Source organism: Callorhinchus milii, unplaced genomic scaffold (genome assembly GCF_018977255.1).
Source record: "Callorhinchus milii isolate IMCB2004 unplaced genomic scaffold, IMCB_Cmil_1.0 Scaffold3, whole genome shotgun sequence".
Classification (NCBI taxonomy): Eukaryota; Metazoa; Chordata; class Chondrichthyes; order Chimaeriformes; family Callorhinchidae; genus Callorhinchus; species Callorhinchus milii.
This window is the reverse complement of record NW_024704744.1, coordinates 85,706,379-85,728,653: the sequence shown is the minus strand read 5'-3', so window position 1 is coordinate 85,728,653 and position 22,275 is coordinate 85,706,379. Positions and strand designations below refer to the sequence as shown.

The 22,275-nt window shown below is 41.5% G+C and overlaps 1 protein-coding gene across 3 annotated transcripts in view; it reads left to right on the top strand.

Moving 5' to 3' along the window:
* pkdcca (protein kinase domain containing, cytoplasmic a) overlaps positions 1-22,275 on the top strand; it is a 37,659-nt gene that overhangs the window by 3,219 nt on the left and 12,165 nt on the right. For all 3 annotated transcript variants that reach the window (XM_042333387.1, XM_042333388.1, XM_042333389.1), the window contains exons 2-5: positions 11,692-11,814; positions 13,984-14,255; positions 16,716-16,795; positions 19,662-19,769. In XM_042333387.1, the coding sequence (XP_042189321.1) occupies positions 11,692-11,814; positions 13,984-14,255; positions 16,716-16,795; positions 19,662-19,769 (583 nt within the window). The remainder of the gene's footprint in view (positions 1-11,691; positions 11,815-13,983; positions 14,256-16,715; positions 16,796-19,661; positions 19,770-22,275) is intronic.

Below are 22,275 nucleotides of genomic sequence, written 5' to 3'. Positions count from 1 at the left end.
CAGCACTGGGGGTCTCACTGCATTGTGTACCCGATTTGTGATGACTTCTCATTTCGTTTCATCCAAATCGATATTTAGCCGTTAGTTGAATGTCATGTTTGATCGGGTCTCCTGGTCACCAGCCCCATCCCGACCGATACCATCATCGCCTGCCCCCCCCCCCCCCCCCCCCCACACACACACACACACAACCCCCCCCCCCCACCACACACACCCCCACAACCCCCCCCCCACACACACACCCCCACACACAACCCCCCCACACACCCCCCACACACACACCCCCACACACCCCCCCCCACACACACACACCCCACACACACCCCCCCCACACACACACACACCCCCACACACCACACACCCCACACCCCCCCACCCCCCCCCCCACACACACACACCCACACCCCCCCACGCACACACCCCCCCTCCCCACACACCCCACACCCACCCCCCCCCCCCCCCCCCCCGACACACACACCCCCACGCACACACCCCCCCTCCCCACACACCCCACACACACAACCCCCCCCCCACACACACACCCCACACACACCCCCTGCAATTCCAGTCCTTATACTTTACAGTGAATCCTTGAGATGTTGAATTTGAGATATCTTACACGAAATGATAAGGAAGCAACATATGAGCTGATGATGATTATTTTTATTGTAACTCAGTCCCAGTGATCGTGTCGGGGAGTAAGTGGTTTAACACAGTTCGCAGTTCACAAAATAAACGCAATTAACCGTAGGTTCCTTATTAGCTTCTCTGCGTTAAACATTTTTGCCGCTTTATCAGACCCAGTGAAGCGAAGCAATTCAGTAAATATAAACTTTCTTTTGCCCAAGTGCGAATTATATATTGTAGGATTTGAAACGTTACCAGATCTGCTGTATTTTGCCCACAAAATACAGTCAATCCGCATTGTAACACATTCTGTGAAGCGCTTTGATGCATCTCAGTGGTGTGATAAGGCGCTATATCAAATGCAAAGATTATTATTATTGTTTGTCTTTTGCTTGTAGTATGGAAGACACACAATATAGGGAATATAATATGAAAACTTACAGGAAACACGTACAGTTAGGATAGTTTCAAGTAAACTGCCCATGGGGACTCGCTTTTACAAGCAAGAATGTAAAGCTTTATTATGAAGTTGTGCATAATAATATGAATTTTGCATTGCATAGAGAACATATTTTGAAAGACTGTTGAGAGGATAGCATTCGGGAAAGGTTTCTAATGGTTACTGGCTGAAATGCAAACAATATATCTTTTTATTAATGGAACCTCCCTTTTTTAATATATTTTCTATCATTCCTCTTCTGAAAAAAAAGACTCCATTTGAATTAGAATTTCATCCTTTGGAAGCAGAATTTTGAAGGGAGGGTGTGTGTGTGTGTGTGGATGAGGCTCCTGCTCTCTCTCTCTCTCTCTCTCTCTCTCTCAAGAAGAACAGCTTGCATTCATATAGCGCACTTCAAGCAGGGAAGCGTCTCAGAGCAATTATCCTTACCCCACCTCACCCCTACCCCACCCTGTCCTTTCCCATTTGGAGTCCTGTAGCTCAGTGGTTAAAGCACTCGTCTTGCAAGCGAGAGGACCTAGGTTTGATTCCCAGACAGGGCAAAACTTTGGGCAAGTTTCCTTACTCCACACACCTCTGTTTACCTAGCAGTAAGTAGGAACCCAGTTGTTAGTCAATTGGCGGATCGCTTTTCCAGCTGTAATAATCCCTTCCAAAACCCCCAAAATAATCATTTGGTCACTCAATTCACGACTGTTTATGAGACACTGCTGTGCGCAATTGGCTACATAATCATCCACAAAATATACGGTCAATTCACTTTACAGTATAATCTGTGAAGTGCTTTGAGACTTCTCAAAGACATGATAAGGCGCTATATCAAACGCAAGGATTATTATTATTATTTTTATTATTATTATCTCACCCCTACTACACCCTGCCCTTTCCCACCCAGTTTCTCCCACACTTGTCCACCCACGAAGGAGCAGGTGGCAGATATAAAGGGAAGCCTGTTCAGCAAATGCAGTTATCCCTATAAAGGTGAGGCAGGGGGAGGCGACGGGGGTAAAGGCTTCATAAAGAGCTGTTTGATTAATAAAGATGGGAGGCTAGGAGTTGGAATCGATGTGGATCACTGATTTATGGCCAAGGTATTAGTCGCTACAAATTGCTTCTCTGCCGCACTTAAAGCGAGCATGTCCCCACACTTTGGCCGCCTCCTTCATCAATGCCCTTTCTTTGCCTCTGATTAATGCCACGTATTCACAGTTTTTCCTCCACACACCAGTTTAATTGGACGGGTTTCTCTCCCCTCCCTCTCCTCCTCCTCCACATCCTTTCCTTTATATACTAAGTAGCTGGAACGGAATTCCTCCCGTCATCTGGGGATTGATTTTAAAAAGATAATCCACAGGACGCCTAAAAATTACAGTCACAGAAAGGAAAAAGTGACTCTTTCCAAATGTACATTCTGGTTACAGCAAAGAACTGAATAGCAAAGGTTCACCCATTTCTTCTAACACAGCTGCTGATATAAAAGAGCTCCACTGTAGAACGTATTGTTTTGTGTGTTGACCTGCCCTGCACCCTTAATGATGACTGGCGTGGGTGGTTTCTTTTGTCATTTCAAATTTGGAGACTGAAATGTAAACGGTGCATAAATCAATAACCATCGCTATAAATAAACCTTCTTCACTGGTGAATAAAACAATCCCAGGCTCCGGAGCGCTCTTGCTTTAAGGAGATCGCCAATCTGGTACCTGGCCCCCTCCTCACTGATTTAAAGGGCAAGTTTTTTTTATAGTGAGTGTTAATCCGCTCGTGACAGCTAAAGCTCGCCCAGTTTTGTATTTATACATATATATATCTATATATATATATATATGAGAAACATCAGAACCCGCACCGTAAACTCAGCAAGTTAGCCTCACCCATGTATTCCGAGCTACCTGCTAATCCCGGCAGTTCTTTAGCCCTTTCTCAAGTGTGAAGGGATTGCTTTCTGAAAGTCAAAAAGCAATTTATGCCCAACACATGCACTGCGCCGTTTTGTCTCATATATATTTTCAGATCTGCATGTACTTTCACTTTTCAATGAATTGAGTGACGCACCTTAAAACAAAATGACTGGTTAAAATATTTTTTTGTGTGGGGGGAGGAAATAATAAAGACACAAATGTCTGTAGAAACATTATGAACTTTGGCAACTACTTTGGAATAATAGCCATAGTTTCTAATTGTCTTTGTGAATCTGTCAAAAGCACTATAACTTTCAATGCACAGCATAGTGCACAGAAGCAGAGTGCCATTAAATCACATCTACTAGGTCTATTTGAGCTGGAGAATGAGCGATGGAGCCCTGATTAGTTGTACGCGATGACAGATGCTCTTTAATGTGATTGCTTTTCGCTTGGTGGTATGTTTCCACTGATCGACCGCCTGTCATTTCCCCTCTGTATGAATCACCTCTCACCAAATACTGAAAGAGTCTCTTTTTAAAAAAAAGTCCCTCCACGCCCGGAGTGAAGGGACGAACAAAATAAAAGTGGGGGTCAATCATCCCTTTCTCCGAATGAGAGGAGCTCCTGATGGCTCACACTTAATTCCAACCTTCATGATGGGGTCTGTATCGGGCCAAAGGCTCGGCTCCTCATTCATTCCCTCGGTCTCAACCCATTGCTGTGGTGTGAACGTGCGCAATCAGTGGCTTGTATCCGTTCCCATCTCCTTGACGTCAAAATATTCACAAATATTTATTTTTAGTTCCTGTGTACTTTATCACCGACAAGTTATCAAGATAGCAATTAATGCTGCTTCATCCCCCTCCCCCCCAAAAAACAACACAAATTCGTAGAACTGATCTGCCAGGAGTTAATCTTGGAAATCAATAATAATCCTGGCATTTGATATGATGCCTATAGCTCAATTTCTGCAGCGTTTACATGTAGCATCAATATGTTTGCCATAACAATTTTGTTCACAGCAAGATCCTACAAACAGCCATGAAGTGAATGACCAATTGATCTGCAGGATTGTTGGCCAGGGCAGATTATGTGATAAATTTTTCTCCCCCAAATCTATGTAAACTGCAGGTATTGTGCACAGTCATGGGCTGTTCCACTTCCCTGATGGTCAATTACTAACTGATAACTTATCTCCTCCCTGACCCCCTCATAAATCAGATCCTTGCTTAAATTGTGCGGTGGTTTCCAAGACACAAAACACCATGATGGTTTTATGACAGTCTATGCCTTGCTAATTTTAATGATGGATGCTGAAGGGAGGTGGCTGATAACAGTGAACAGAATTCCATAGATGTGTGGAGCTCCTGTGCTGACAGGTGCAACTCCAGATCCTGCTCTGTATTTTTCTCTTCACGTTGATTCCTTTGTCGCTACTGTTGTGTAGCCACTGGTAACCACTCTTTGTGCCTGTTCTTCCAGTGTGAACCCAGACAGTGAATGTGGATGAGGGTACTCAGCCCCATGAAGTCCTCCACTGCTGTCACATGCAATTTTCAGGTGGGTCATTGGATGAGACACTGAGGCCAATAATCCTGTTGAGCATCTACTGAAAATAGTATGATAATGGATAGAGGCAACCTTACTTAAAAGTATTTACCGGTGTTCTCTGGGATTCATTCAACTCCAACCCCAATGTTTATACTGCTGCAACTATTACCTAAAGGGGATTCCAAATTTATCATGCCTTTTTTAAAAAAAAACTCTGAAAAAACTCCATTAATGGTTCAGTGTCATTCATCAATTAAGTTGCAGAGCAGCAGGATTCTGGTCCTGGTTCAATCTCTGGCTTGTTATCTGTCGGGGGAGTAAGAGCACGACAGTGGCTTTTAACGCCATTTATTAGGACGGAGGAAAGGTAGCTAGGTTTCCCTGTTGTGAGCTTGAAACTCTGTTTAATCTTTAGACTTGTCTTAAAATTTAAAACTGCAAAATTATGCAAATTTCTTATTTTGGAAGCAGGTTCTGTTTGAGTTTGTTTCTTTTATCCTCCCCCTCCTCTCCACTTGGTATGGCTCCACCACTGCTAAGCACTCCAAGTCACTACCCAGTGTGATGGGTGCTAGTTGTTGTTGTAAGTACTGAAGAAATTTTAGCTTTCAAAATAAGGCTGAATTTAAGAATTTTGTACGGTTCTGCACAATTTAAAATTTTAATATAAGATGGTCTTGACGGCTAAGGCCAGGAGAAATTGCAGCTTGTGATTGCTATCCACCAGCCACTTGATTCTTTGGATGTTGGACAAGGATAGGAATCAGCCAGGCTGCTGCAATGTCCTCTGCAGGTGAATAGTCTGGCTACACTCAATGTCTGGGCTCACACATGAATAATGAGCACTTGGTGGTGGTATCAGAGGGCAAAGAGCATCTGTGAAACCATTCCACTGCAGCTGAGCAGATGTGAAAACGAGTCAAACAGCTTCAGGAAGCAAAATAATTCCAAAAAGTAATTGTGATATTTCATCTGGAGTCTATTGAAATGATTGTTAAACTTTAAAAATGTCCCTGCTTGGTTGCAGATGTGATATTCTGATCGCTTTGATACTATGGGTGTGTTTCGACAGATGTATGTACAGGTACATTGTGCCCATTTGAACAGCTTGTCAGATGAATTGGGAAATGAGAAATTTTGAAAAAGTGTGTAAAAAAAAAAGTGCGGTATGACTTTATATTCTTTTTTTGCCAAACTGAAGATATGCAAAAATAATCGCATGTAGATTTGTATCTTTGTTCTAATCCTTCGATCATTTAACAATAATAATCATTTGCACTTTCATAACACCTTTCACATAAGAAGAATGTCTCAAAACAAAGAAAGAGTTATAATAATAATAATCCTTGCATTTGATATAGCGCTTTTCACGTCGGGAGGACGTCCCAAAGCGCTTCACAGAACACACTGTAAAGTGAATTGACTGTATTGGCGCACAGCAATGTCCCACAAACAGTCGTAGATTGAAAATGACCAATTTATTATTGTTTTGGGGTTTTTTGGAGGGATTATTATTAGGCGTGTGGAGTAAGGAAACTTGCCCAAGGTTTCGCCCTCTGCCTGGAATTGAACTCAGGTCTCTCGCTTGCAAAGCGAGTGCTCTAACCACTGAGCTACAGGACTCCACAAGTTGGTGCCGGAGCTGAGGGAATGGCTGGGGGAGCGGTTGGGGGAGATGGATGAAGGTGTAGTGAAAAAGATGGGTCTTTAGAAAGTAGAGGGAGTGTGGGAGAGAGTACCCAGTGGCAGAGACAAACTGCCTGAAAGCTTATCCAATGGTGGTGGGGTAGTGTGGGCGATCGTCATTCAGCAAGGTCGGTGGGGTGGGGGCGGTGGAGTGGGGGCAGCAATGTTGCGGAGATGAAGGAGATGGAGGAAAGTGGATTAGGTCAGAGCCTGTTTGAAAGTTTAAAGGAAAATTGTAGATTAAACGAACATGCGGTCTCCCTTTAATTTATAATAATAACCCTTACATTTTGATATAGCGCTTTTCACATCTTCTAGATGTTTCAAAGCGCTTCACAGGATAGACTAAAGTGAATTGACTTGTGGGCAAAATGCGGCAGCCAATTGTGCACAACAGTGTCCCACAAACAGTCATGGATTGAAATGACCAATTTTTTTTTTGAGGGATTATTATTATGTGGAGTAAGGAAACTTGCCCAAGGTTTCACCCTGCCGGGAATCAAACCCAGGTCTTTCGCTTGCAAAGTGAATGCTCTAACCACTGAGCTGCAGGACTCCACAATGTTGGACAACGGGAGGAGAATACAAGAACAGAAATTGTGGATAGGGAAGGGCCCGTTTGTCCCATTATGTCAGTGGCACTGCAAACCTCTGCAAACTGTTTAAGTTTATATATATATATATATATATATGTGTATATCTATGTATGAAAAACAAATGAAAATGACCTCATTGGCTGTCAGCAGCTATTTGCGCTGCCAGATTTTCTAAAACGTCAAAATTGGAGGCAGACGCTGAGCTGGCTCGGTTCCTGAGTAGCCTGAGAAAAGCACTGCTCTGCTGCACGAGCATCCTATCAGTAGCAGTTTCAAGTTCCTGCTGCAGCAGATGTCCCATCTCATGTAGTGTAGACTTTCTTGCTACTTTTTTTTAAAAAAAACTGAGGTTTGGAGTTAAAAGCTGGAGACTCGATCATGTTTGTGCCCATTGGCGCTTGGCGCTGTCTTGCAAGCTAGAGGACCTGGGTTTGATTCCCGGGCAGGGTGATACCTTGGGCAAGTTTCCTTACTCCACGTACACACCTCTGTTTAGCTAGCAGTAATTAGGAATCGGCTTGTTTGTCAATTCGCGGATCGCTTTCCTAATAATAACTTGGTTACTCAGTCCATGACTGTTTACGGGATTGTACAAAACACACAGTCACTTCAGTTTACAGTGTATTTTGTGAAGCGCTTTGAGACATCTCGAAGATGTGATATGGGTTATATCAAATGCAAGGATTATCATTGTTATTATTGATGCCCCTCTGTTGACAATCTGAGTAAAGCGATCTAAAGAAGGCTTTCCGCACAAGACTGGGCTCCTGCAAAGCCTCTCTTGGTGTTATGATATGTTAATGGATTTGCTCAGGATAGAATTATAAGATGTCAGGAATTTGGAGAAGCACAACCAGTGTTTTAAAAACTCCACAGTTTTGTGCAGTGGGAGTAAAAAGGGAGCTCTCCCTGTTCCTACTGATGCCTCAGTACAGAGCTGCACGAGAGCACGTCTCAATTTCCCTAGGATTTGCTTTCCTTGTGACTGTTTGCCATTCATTTCACACAACAGAAGTGGCCCCATTACCCTTGCATATTCATTGATGAGGGGGGGGTGTTCTTGCATGTCATTACCTTTCTGACGACGGCTTAATAAGGTCTTCGCTTTGTGTTTATCCGAATGAGCTTGTCGCGCTTTGTGTGGTCGGCTGACCCTTCTTTTTGGCTGTGAGAAAGGGGCAGCTGTGTCACTATTATAGAAGAATGAGGGAGTTTTTGAGAGACTAGGGCTGTGACAGATTGCACTGCTGTTGTCGTCCATACCTACAGAACCGACAGGGATTCTGCTTTCTGTTACTGCAACTACAGTTGTATAATTTATGCTTATAAAATAGAAAAATTGTAAATTCAGTACTTTTGTCAGTTTGCTTCCGTTTTCTCCCTACTTCGTCTCCTGAAATTGATGGCTCCTGGATAGAGTTCCACAGCTGTCAGGCACCCTCTGGTATCTTGTCTAAGTGGTAATTCTTCATGCATGAGCTTAGGCTATTCAACTGTGGAAACTTGATCATGTCCTCAGCTTGATCCTGGTCACACCCACGTGCACCATCCAGCAGGGCCACTGGACAACAATTGGGGGCAGGAACCATGACTGAGTTTTTCTCCTCTGTAACTCTTGGTGGGGGTGGATGAGGGAGAGAGTATGTTGATGCTCAGATCGACTGTAGCCTGGTCACCTTCCTCCCCCTCCCCCTGGCTTGGCCCCAGGATCAGTTACTGTGAAGCGCTCTGAGACGCCATCTGGCATGGAGGGTGCTATATAAATCGCTGTTGTTGTAACATTTTTATTGTGGCCTAAGCTGTGATCAGCTAACTCAACATAGGCCAGGAATCAAATCTTCAATTTTCCTGTCTATGAGGTTCAGTGGCTTTTATACACAAGGATATAAGATTTGAACAAGGCTAAATACTGTTTTTGCATAAACAGTAATTGGAAACAACTGGAGGTCATATCAAACAGATGTTTTGATATATGGGAAGAGGGTAGGATTGGTATTCTAGATCAAATGGGACAAAGGGGATTCTTGATCTACATCAAGAACTTTCATTTATATAGCACCCTCCATGTAGAATCTCAGAGCACTGATCTGCAGTTCTCTTTTGATCTCATGATTGTGTGTGTGTGTGTGTGTGCATGCATTTTAAACTGACGTCCTTGTGAAGTGGAACCTTGCTTCTTGCATGCAGAGAGAGATTGGCAGATACCTGAACTTACCATTTTAAAATGAGTATAAATAGGAAATAAACGGCAATCACCCTTGAATCTCTGCAGTTTGACTGGAACCAACTTCTCAAAAAGCCACCAGCACAATGAATTAAATACAACTTGCGAAAGCGACAGAATTGGATAGTTTGCCTTGGTTTACTTTAAATGAACATAGTTTTGTAATTAGATTAAACGGCAACCCAGGGATGAGGAGAGCAGTTTAAGGGGATATAAAAGCAAGGGAACATGTAGCAAGTTATTTGTTTTTGGAATCAGGAAGTTGTTGGCGTGTCAGATAAAATGTTGTTCATCTTACTGTTTTATACGTGGCCATATCATTAGAATTGCTTTTTAATCCCTTCCTATTCCGGATTAGAGCAATTACAGCAAATAGCCCAGCTGCACACTTTAGTATCTTAACACAGCTCCACTGGAAAACCCTGTGATCATTAGCCTTTCAAATCAACCTCTCTCCCTGCCAGGAGACCAGGAGACAGGGCAGACGTCAGTATTAAGACCAAGTGAATAGTTTAATTGTGCCGCCATCATCTCAATGTGGTCCTTTAATAATAATAATAATAATCCTTGCGTTTGATATAGCGCTTTTCACGTCTTCTAGACGTCTCAGAACGCTTCACAGAATATGCTGTAAAGTCAATTTACCGTATATTTATGGGTGAAACGCGGCAGCCAATTGCACACAGCAGTGTCCCACAAACAGTCGTGGATTGAAAATGACCAATTTCTTATTGTTTTCTGTTTTGGAGGGATTATTATTAGGCAGGTGATGTAAGGAAACTTGCCCAAGGTTTCGCCCTGCCTGGAATTGAACCCAGGTGTCTTGCTTGTAAGACGAGTGCTCTAACCACTGAGCTACAGGACTCCTTTTGGGCCGAATGCCTTGTGTAACTAAGCAAAATGGAAAGTATACTAGATCGTAGCGAAAAGGTGCCAATTTTGTTTGATTCAGAGTGGAGCAGATCCTGTTTAAAGAGGGCTGAAAGCAGAATCCCTCATTTAGGGATTCGATAGGGTAGATACAGAGAAACCATTTCCTCTGGTAGGAGAATCCAGAACAAGGGGGAATTGTCATAAAATTAGAGCTAGGCCATTTAGGAATGAAATTAGTTGGCAATTTTTCACCCAAACGATCGTGGAAATCTCTGTCCCCAATAGCTGTCGATGCTGGATCCAGTCACATTTTCAAAACTGGGGTGGATAGATATTTGTTAGGTCAGGGTATTAAGGGATACGGGGCAAGGGCAGCTAATTGGATTTGAGGTACAGATCAGCCATGATCTAATGGAAAGGCCGAACTGGCTCGAGGGGCTGAATGGCCTACTCCTGCTTCTATGTTTATTTATTCACCATATGTCATCATGTTCTGGCAAACTGTATGTTGATCTAAGTTATCCTGTTTGCGAACAATGTTTTGACTGAAACGTCTTCTGAAATTTTTTTAAAAAATTGAAAATATTTTTTCAAAAGTTTTCTTATGCGATTTTTTTTGTTTAACACCCAAACCACTTATCATGAAACATTAAAGCTAAATTGCCTAGAAACCCAGTCATCATCCCAAATTACACTGCAGTTTGTGCAATGGAGAGTAAGCTTCAGCAAATGGTATTTATCAGGGATTGGGTGATGGAATGTGCTGAGTCCTGTGTCTACAGCAAACAATGTCCATAGCATAACATCCATAGTCATGTTGTCACTACAGTACCAGAGACAAACTCATCTAGAAGGGAAATGGGAGCAGGTGCTGGAGATGAAGGCAGATTATTTGACAAGAATCGGAGTTCTGTTCTACACTTTATCTTGCTTACCTGGTCTGGGAGTTCATGGTGCTGGGTTTACAAAAAGTTACAATTCATCTTAACACAAAGTTGAGTTCTCAATCACTTTAATTGAAAAAGTAAACATGTCCAAATTCTGGTTTTAATGAGCAGCATTTGACTATGGTTGAAGACCAATGTGGCATTTAAGTTCTGACAGTGCAGAATCATTCGATCGGGCAACAAATCATTTTTACATCACCAAATAGTTTTTGCCATTGGTGTGACGAGATCTTCCCTGGCAAAAGATGAATGCTGTCATAGAAATGTGTGGGGTACAGTCGGTCTCAAGTTACGTTGTGTAGTTTCTAGAAATACACGGGTAGCAATATCATCTCAGTCTAGAATTGCTCCATTTATGGTGAATTTTAGTGTTCAGAATTTGGTAAAGTTTTTAATTCAGTCTTAATTATGGAGTTGATTTTGTGCAATTACTTAAACAGTTTTACAGGAAACTGGCTTTGTGGTAAAAGGCTGTATTTAAGAATTTGCCAAATTCTGGATGCTCTGAAATGTTGCATACACAGCATTGAGTAAATCTAGATCCAGGTGGAATTTCACCACTGTACAGTGACTACACGTCAGCAATTATGTGTGATGCACTCCGAGATGTCTCAACTTTATAGACCGTCTAATAAATGAAAGTTTTTATCATCAGTTAAATAATGAAGTTAAATAGTATTATTGATCATCACTTTATGCTATTAAAATGTAATCCTATGTCTTGTGCTCCAATAGATCTACTTTGGATTGAAAAATTAAATGTATGAATTTTTTTTTCTTATTACCCTCTCTCTCCCTTCCCCTCCCTGGTCATTCTTTTCTGCAGCTCTATGGTTACTGTTACCAGGACAGTAATGACATCCCAGACACACTAACCACTATCACAGAGCTTGGGTCCCCATTGGAGATGATTCAGCTTCTACAGACCTCTTGGGAGGAGAGATTCCGAGTAAGTAATGAGAGTCTCTCGGGCTTTGAACGGGAAGGGGGTGGGGGAAAGTAAACATGCTCTGAAGCATGGAAAAAGAAAAGGTTTCAGTTACAAAAGAATTCAGTTTCTTAACCTTTTATCTCCTCCTCCTCTCCTCCCCCCCCCCCAACCATGGAATTTTAAATCTTGCTTTGTAAACAAGTCAGCCTTTTAATGTTGTCTAATTAGTCCAAAGCCCGTTGGTTAAACCAAATTGCTTTTGGTCTGGTTTAGCATAAGATAATCTCTCCTCATTTATGTTTGCTTTAGCATTTAGCACTGCAATTCCTGCAATATTTTATTTAGAAATGAAACGCTTTTCCCATCCTTTCGATGTGTCCTGTGATGCACAATTATAATTACTCTATTTCCGACCGGTAAAAGCTTAGAGCCTCATTTACAATAGGAAAATGTCCAGAATGGGACACACCACAGACATTTCTCCTTTCATGAGCTTTGGTTTGGAAAGATAGTTGTAATGTTATCCATCTAAGGTCCAATTTTTAACTGCAAATACATTTAAGATCTCACTAGTGATTTCCTTCCATTCACTGTACACAATCCTGGTCCTAATGGATTTGTTTTGGCCTTTTCATGAAAAAGTTGTTGAGTTTTTTTTAAAAATGCAGTTATTGTCATCATCCCCCCCTCCCCCACCGGCGGCCCCCCAATTTCTTTTCTCTGCAATGTTGGCCTTCAATATGCTTGATGAGGAAAGCAGCTCGCAGACATTTCAATCAATGCTATTAATGGGCATTCTTGAGTACTTTGCCAGGATGCCCTCTTGAATTGTGTGGGAAGCCTCTAACGATGTTCGTGGGAGGGTCTCTTCTCAGAAGGCATGACTGAGACTAGTGAAACTTGACCTCTTGAGGCATTGCAAGTGCAGACGTTAATCATCTCAGGCACAACTTAAACTTGTTTCCCAACCAGAGCTCCTGTTTCTCAGTTTTCTTTCTATTCATTTTCTCATTGCCTGCAAAATAGTCACTACACTTTAGAGTAAATCCTATGAAGTGCCTCTTGCTGTCACAGGCATAATATCAATTGTCAAGGTTATTGTTATTATCCCTTTAACATTTCCATAAACATTTTTGAAAATCCCTTCTGTTGGAGTTACATTTGTGAAATGCACTTAATTGTACACCTTTTTTTTTCTATAGAAATAGCAGTAACCTGACTCTACAAAGGTCTGATTTAAAAAAAAGTCATTAGTTATTATTTTGTAATGAATAAATATAAAACAATAGATAACAGTTGCATCTCAGTGAGTTTAAAGGAATTATGTAATGGAATGGCTCAGTTATCTGAGACTGGATTCCTCCCTTATGTTCACTCAGTGACTGCTTTTGTGTATTATAGCAATCCTTACATTTGGTAGAGCACCTTTCGTGTGAGAAGGATGTCTCAAAGAGCTTCACAAGATGTGCTGTAAAGTGAAGTGACTGTATTTTGTAGAGCAGAATTTTACAGCACAGAAAGAGGCCATGCAACTCACCATGCCTGTGCTGGCTCTCTGAAGAAGCAATCCATTTTGCTCCACTTTGTGGCATTTCCCAATTCCTTTTATATTTTGTTTCAACTATTTTTCCAATTCCCTTTTAAAAGCTTTATAAATGCTGTTTGAACCATGGGTTTTGGTGGAACATTCCATCTCCTCCTTCATCTCCTGTCCTTGCTGGCTGAGCAGCTTAATATGGGCTTTGTGCAGAGTGAGCAGGCCCGAAGGGAATTAGACGAAGCTAACTGCATCCGTCTGCAAATATGTAAAAATGCTCATATATAATTTGTAGAAGAAAAATGCTGTTAAACTCTCCCTTTATTTTTTGGCATTGGTCTTAAATTGATGCCTTTCAGTTACGGGTTTACATCCTGATGGAAACAGTTTCTCGCTATTTACCTTATCAATAATCCCATTATATTGGTGCACAGATGCTTTTTAATAACGTTTTTGCATTTTTGAAAAAAACGTAAAGTGGATGTTGTCGTTTGCCTACAAAATACAGTCATGACAATTTACAGTATATCATGTATAGATATTATTACAGTATAGTGCTTTGAGATGTTTCCCTGACGTGAAAGGCACTATACTAAATGTAAGGATTATTTATTATTATCATCAGTTGGCCCTGGTGCTGTTTGTTACAGATCTGTTTGAGTTTAATCCACCTCCTGCACTACCTGGCTCATTCTCCTCTGGGCTCTGTGACATTGCTGGACTTTCGCCCTCGCCAATTTGTAATCGTTGATGGAGAGCTGAAAGTGACGGACCTGGACGACGCCAGCGCCGACGAGACGCCCTGCTCAAGCACCACCGATTGCTTCATGGAGTTTCCCGCCCGAAATTTCACGTTGACCTGCTCGATGAAAGGGAGGTGCCACAGCATGAACGAAAAGCGGAACCTCTACAACGCATACAGGTAATTGATGACTGCAGGACATGTGGACAGAGCTCCACAGTGCACTCACTTCCATCCATTGTCAGTGACTGACTATTTGTCAGTTCCATCACCAGGCAAAATTGCTTTGAAACTGCTTTGCAAAGGACATGCGTAATTGACTTTATTCTGCGGTCCTCAGAAGGGATTAGATTTCCAAACATGATACAATCTGATATACACGCAGTGTTTTATTATGACAAGGGAAGAAAAGCTATGAATAGTGAGGGAGTCTGCACTGATCCCAGTGTTTTTACACACTTTAGGCACAGTCTAGACAACAACAAAAAAAGTATCTGAACATGAATACATATTAATCTTTACAGACAACCCAGTTAGCTTCATTCCCTTCAGGATTGTGCTCTCTGTGCAGGGCATGCATTTAGCTCGTCAGACAGCATGGGCAAAAGGTAGAGTTTTCTGCAAATTTCTGATTATAATAATAATTCTTGCATTTGATATAGCGTCTTATCAGGTCTTTGAGACGTTTCAAAGCGCTTCACAGAATATACTGTAAAGTGAACTGACTGTGTCATATCGTTGTTTGAGATTTTATGGACTTCTGCAACTACTGTATTATAGTGGCGCTCCACTGTAGGTCCATGGTTAGTGGGCATCCTCTTCCTTTATATCTTGCCCAAGTGACCATTCTTCCCGTGAGTTTCTGCAACTTCCAACAATGGAGGGAGTGGCCATTAAGGGAGAGGTCAAAACTGTTCTTCCCCAAAATCCACACATTTGCTATGGGAAGACAAATCATTGGATTGCTCTCGGGAGCAGAAAATCTGGCTGTTTTTCCCTTCTTTGTCCAAAAGTCCTGAGACAAATTGTGATCCCTCAACTGAGAGCAGCTAACTCAAACCTGCAGCCCTCAGGATTCTGATTCCTTTTAAAACATATGGTGGTGAAACTATCGCTTGCCAATATATTTTGAATTATAATAATAAAAATAATCTGAATTCCATGGAGACATAAGTGAAAGCAGAGGCACTGTTCCAAAGTTTTATCACTGGAAACCGTCCGTATTTCACATTGCAATCTCCTATTTGGAATTTTACTCTTCTTTCTCTAAAACGTAGCAAAAAGAGAATACATGATTCAGGCTTGTAACATGTAAATGGTATCTCCTGAACTAAGTCATTTCCTATGGGTTCTCTTTACCTAGCAGTAAGTAGTAACCCATTTTTTAATCGATTGGTGGATTGCTTTTCCGGGGATAAAAATCCCTTATACACACACACACACACACACACATACATAAGTAAATAATTTGGTCACTTCAATCCACGACTGTTTTGCCCACACTTTACAGTATATTCTGTGAAGCGCTTTGAGATGTCTAGAAGACGTGAAAAGTGCTATATCAAATGCAAGTATTATTATTATATTTACGTATCCTTGCTTTATATTGTAGTCGGTTCTTTTTGTTGCATGAAAAAAGCTTTCAACTGTTTTGTTTTGAAAAAGTCTGTGGAGTCTATTGTCGTCTTATTGAAGTTTTCTTATGAAATATTTTGTGTCTCACATCTCCGCCTCTCGGAGTTGATTCCTTCCCGGGCTACAGTTCCACAGGATCTGGTCGACTACCTCGTCCCAAGTAACCATTGTTTGTGTGTGATAGCGTTCTATTTCACAGCAGAGGGCATCACAGCTGAACCCAACATCCACCTCATCAGGACTCATTGGGTATCAATCTTGAATGAAACCTCTGGCTAGTTTTCCCCTCTCTAATCCAGGGGCATTGAGGGAATTTGTAGTGCCTCTACTGCTAATCCCTGCTAATATTAACTGACTCAGCACAGACTAGGATTCAAACCAGTAAACGTCTGGTCTATGTGACTTAATGCTCCAGATAGTGACTTTATCCCTAGGCCACTGAGCAGCTTTGATTTCATTTTTGTATCTTGTTCTTACAACATTGAAGTCATTCAAGTTGCAGCACCCCATGGATTAACATATCCTGGCCATGTTGCACTCAATGGCAACTCAACAATGATTAATATACCATTAACAGTATATTTGCTGATAACAACAGTTTAACCATGCATCTAAAAAACTTCAGCAGGCATCTCTGGTTTTGAAGTGCAGTCAACAGGATATTTTTGGCAGAATAGCTTTTGAACTGATCATTAAAAAAAACTATAATCTTCTGTCTGTGATCAGCTTGAGCTTCTTTGATGAGGTGCTTTACCTGGGACTTGCCCCTGGCTTTAGATCAAATACTCTGCTCACAGGGCTCAGGAATCATTGGTGCTAATCACTGACTTGTGGATTGGCACTAGCAGATGACTAGAAGCAGGTAGCCTGCATGTCTTTCACACCAGGGATAGCCCGAGGCTTGGAAAGATCAAAAGAAGGAAATGGCAGAACATTAATAAATACAATATCTGCTTTAGACAAAAACAAGTGTCTAATCCTGCTCACTCCTCTCTTCCCCTACAGATTCTTCTTCACTTACCTCTTGCCGCACAGTGCTCCCCCAAGCCTCAGGTCTTTGCTGGACACAGTGGTGAATGCTACAGGTATGAAATTTAAATTTAAATTAGTGTGGACTTTCCTCTGGCAAAATATTTCAATTAGCTGTGGAACGAATTTTAAAAAACAATGCAAAGTTACAAATGTATTTGTTAGCCGGGGCATCTGGAGAAACTCCTTTCTCCTTCCGAATAGTGTCATGGAATCTTCAGTGTTTACATTATTTAGACAACAGGATCTTGGTTTAACATCATCTGAAGGACAACAACTCAACACTAAGTACTGCTTTGGAGTGTCAGCCTTTACTACTGTATGAGCTCATGTGAAACTTGAACTCGCCATATTCTGATAGAGGCCAGAGTGCCACCAATTGAGCCAAAATGACATAGTTAACTGCATAACTATGTTAAGTATATTGAATAAATGAGGTTGTCACATAAGCAACAGTACTTCACTGAATATGTTTTGCACAAACCATTTACTTGAATGAATACAATATTGGCTTCACATCTATTCCCGCTGCTTCTTTGATTACTTTGTCCCAGTTTTATATTATGACCTAAAGAATATTATCAAAGCAGCAGAATGCAACACATTGCAAGATCTAAGTGCACAAGCAGAATTGGTTGGAAATTGAAGGGCTTTAACAATCCAATAAGTCTGTTCGAAGAATTACTCTCACACTATGCCATTGTTTCCCTTATCTTACCTCCTATTTAAAAGAAGTTGCATAAGCAGGAATCAATCGAGTGTGTCACCACCAGAGACAGGGCAGTTATGCACACTCCCCAGATTAAGGTCAGTTACTCTCCTAAGACGTAGGGTAAAAGTAATAATTAAAAATATTACTTTTCACACAAGTCAGAAGGAAATAATTTACATGGATAATTCATGACCAGCAAAGCATTCCCGGGGGCAGGGCAGCTACACGCTCCTCAAAGTCAGTCCAGCTACATTCCCAAGGGCAGGGAATATCTTAATATAAACTTTTCATAATAACAGGGAGACATGTATGAGAGTTGTATATAAATAGACAAAATGACATAATAATAATCCTTGCATTTGATTTAGCGTCTTATTACGTCTTCGGGACATCTTAAAGCACTTTATCTACCCGGGAGATTCAAACTGCTGGAATGTTGCACAATAGCAGACGTTTGCATGGATCAGATTTGTTCACAAGTGAATTGCACAAACTTCTGGGGGGTTTGTTTTAAGACCTGCAGTAAATCGCCTTCAAACTGAAAACTAAATTTATGATTTTTCCACAATTATGCATCATCTTAAATCTTCCAGGCTAAGACTAGGTGGAATTGCAAATTATTCAGGAAAACATGTGTGAGACTGGATGGCTTTATGTAATCCTACAAGCTTAACTGTTTTAATTACAGTAAAGTAGCCAATCTCATAACTATTTGTTCTTATTCAACGTTGCATTAAGTGCCAAAGTGATCAAATGACAAAAATATGCAACTTGCTACCTGTACAATCTTGACCTATTTGGAAATGGGCCATTCAGCAAATGAAATCCAGCGTAGTAGATATAGTCTTTGTGCTTATCTGCATCTTGGTATGACAAACAACATTTTGTCATCGCGAAACACTTTGTGGAAACTTGTTTGGTATAATCTCAGTGGAACCATCAGCTTGTTGCTAGCACATCGACCTCCCACTGTGGTTTTGTGGCAATGATGGAAAATGCTGACACCTCCAGTTAATGTCAGTCCTAACTTGGGTCAATTGAATGACCATTGATTTCAGACACACTTCTAGATTGGGTGCCATTGGAAGGATGAGCAGAAAGCTATAATTGACAGCTTACATCAATTCAAGTGCAAACCCCAGTTGGCTGGGCAGGGTGACATTAGCTTCATCCAGGCTGACCTGTTCCCCTGCCTGAAAGTGGCTTTATGTTATCACAGGGTTCCTACAGAGAAGTAAAGGGAGAAATCAGTGTGCATGTGTGTGGGAGAGGAGGAATAATATAAACCAGCTGTTACAGATTTGCAATCCACTATCATCTACTTTCTTTGTTACAAAGAAAAAAAGGATCAGTAGTAACTACTGGGACAACATTGGTCAACATTTTAGTGCGTGTGTATGTGTCTGCGCATATGCCCAGAGTTTCTGAGGTCCAAAATTCCACCCAGTCATAGCCTCTAAGATCATTTTGTCTTTAAAACTTAAGATGGGCGCAGAATTGTGGAACATTTTAAATTCAGCCTTAATCTGAAGGTCATTTTTTCAAATTCTTAAAATGAACTGGCTTCCAAATTAATAACTGAATTTAAGAATTTTTTCCCAATTCTGGGAAATCTTACATTTTAAGAGAAAATGGTCTTGAGGTTAAGTGGAATTCGGGCCTCTAGTTTACCACCTTAGTCACTCCATTGACTTAGTCCTTTATAAAATGAATATCATATAAAAATAGCGTTGGCTGTGCGTGTGAAATAGAAAAGGTACAATGAGCACTGAGCAGGCATGCCTGGCATTGACAGGCAGATTGGCTGTAATGCAAGACGGACTCATCAATGAAACCTGGAGGTGTAGATGTGGGTTTAACTCCTTAAGCCAATAACCATCCCTTCATTTGGTGTCGCATGTTGGAAAGACGTCCCAAAGCGCTTCCCAAAGTGATATACCGTAAAGTGAAGTGATGGTGTGTTTTGTGGACAAATTTCCACAAAACCTGCACTTATATAATGCCATTCATACATGATGAGCATCTCAAACCGCTACAGGAGGATAAACTATTGAAGACACACAACTGGGCATTTCAGAAACTGATGGGAGCTCATTTTGTAGCACCCTGCAGTACAGCACATTGGAGCATTTGGCAAGACACTTACCTAATTGTGTGGTTCAACTTAAAGGTCTTATAAGAATGTAAATGATCATTTGCTTGCTCTGCAGGGGAGTTACACTGGGGGATAGACGAGACACTGGGTCAGCTGGAAAAAGTTCTGTACCTATTCAAGAGTGGTTTGTACCTGCAGAACACCACAAGAGGCCGGGTCTCGGGTAAGAGAATCTCTATGTATTATAAGATTCAGCTTCAAACACTTTGATTGCAAGACAAATCATTCCTTCTTTGAGATATCGAATAAAATACAAGTGCCTCCATTATAACGCGATGGTTTGGGTCCATAAACTCAGAACCCACTTTACCTTTTTTTTAAAAAAAAGCATGCATAAGTTTTGGTGTTTACAATGGATGCTAGGTACCACTAGATGTCAAGAGGATTTCTGCACCTTAAGGCTGAAGGCTAAAGCCAGGTGGAATTATAATAATAATAATAATAATAATCCTTGCATTTGATATAGCGCTTTTCACGTCGGGAGGACGTCCCAAAGCGCTTCACAGAACACACTGTAAAGTGAATTGACTGTATATTTGTGGGCGAACGCGGCAGCCAATTGCGCACAGCAATGTCCCACAAACAGTTGTAGATTGAAAATGACCAATTTATTATTGTTTTTTGTTTTGGAGGGATTATTATTAGGCTCTGTGTGGAGTAAGGAAACTTGCCCAAGGTTTCGCCCTCTGCCTGGAATTGAACTCAGGTCTCTCGCTTGCAAAGCGAGTGCTCTAACCACTGAGCTGCAGGACTCCACAAATTAGCATTGCACCAGAGCTGTCCTCTATGCGTGAAAGGCATAGGATTCCGCAGCCCCACAGGCCCCATCTCCTCCTTCTTGTTGAGTCACTGCTGTAGAACGCAAAAGGGGAAAAAATCCCAGGAAAGAGTTTAAAAAAAGATGGAATGCGTTTTCCATCCCATTGGGATCTATCAAGAACCAGCAAACGAGAAAGTTGAGATAGTCATTCAATATTATAATAATAATAAAAATAATAATCCTTGCATTTGGTACAGCATCTTCCACATCAGGAGGATGTTTCAAAGCACTTCACAGGACATAAAGTAAAGGAGTGTCTGTGATTTGTAGGCGAACACAGCAGCGAATTTGCACGCAGCATTGTCCCACAATCCTCCATCTGAGCGACCAATTTTATTTAGAGGATTGTTGGCCAGTACAGTGCTGGAGAGAGTTTGAGTTTGTCATCCTAGGCCTACTGCAGTCATGCTGCCCAGCCTTTCTGGATGGTTGGCAATGCTTTGATTTGAAATGGGCGTCCGCTCCTTGCTGCTTGACTGCTGCTGTATAGTAGGAGGAGACGGGTGATGATAGATTGCGGAGCTCAAGGCAGGAGGTTAAAAAGCACAGAGAAGTCATTCACTGTCAAAAGTATCTGGGTTAACCCAAGACGCTCTCCAGTTACCTTGCTTCAGAACTAGTAATGAACAGCCGCACAGGTGTTCCAGCAATTTTCTAATTCTCTGGTATCCATCATGCACTCCATTGAATGATACCTGTCAACGCACAAAATTTATTTTCAGCACTGCAATTAATGTGACAAACGTTCCTTTGTGGCGAAAGTGCCAGGAACCATTGCGGTTTCACTGGAGGTGGTTGATCGGGGTTTCAATGGCAAATCAGAGTACACCGCTTGAGCTAGTTTGGATTAACTGCTGTGTGTTGTTCTGATGAAAATTGATGAGAGATGTGCCTATAGACTAAAAAGCAGAGACTCTGAGAATGACATGAAAGTCAAGGTCACAATCTTTCCTTCTTTCTCCTGTTTCGTTGGTTATCCTGTCTGTCCCCATATTTGCCTGCGGCTCTCCTCTCCCCCCCATCCCCCACAACCATCCGTTGAGTTCCTGATCTCATTCCTTGATTGTAAGAACATAAGAGTTTGCCAGGCGAAAGAAGAACAAGGTCCATCCAGTTTGCCTTCCACTATCCTGGCAGTTGCTTGATATGTTGTGCTCAAACTATATATTGTATCCCGAGATATTATTTCCTAACAGAAAGCTATCTATTTTGTTCTTGAAAGAAATTGTGCAATTAATTTAGGCACTGTCTGCCTTGTGATTTAGATGGACGTAAACGGACTGCTCTGCCATGAGTATTACAAAGATACCTAGAGTCTTGCTCTTGATTATCCCTCCTGATAATACTAATAAAAAAATTACTTGCACATGATATAGCGCTTTATCGCATTGTCGAAACGTCTCAGAATGCTTCACAGGATTTATACTGTGAAGTATAGTGACTGTGCTTTGTAATTTTAGAAGCCAATTTCCACAGAGCAACGTCCCACAAACAGCCATGACCATAATAAATGACCAATTTTATCTGGGGAGTTGTTGTGCCAGCATACTGGGAGAAACTTCCTTCTCTTTTTGAATAGAATAACGTTTACTGAACAGGCAGATGAGACCTTAGTTTTACATCTTGTCTGAAGGATGGCACCTCCAACAATGCAGTGCTCCCTACCCCCAGAATTGCATTGGAACGTCAGCCAAAATTGCAAGTTCGTAGTCCCGACATGGGCTTGAACCCACAATCTTCTGACTCAGAGGTGAGTGCTACCAACTGAGCCAGATTTAATTGGCTGCTGATCTAATTGTTAATCAGCTGTTAATGGCACTAACGGCCTCTATTTTTCCCTGTATAACAA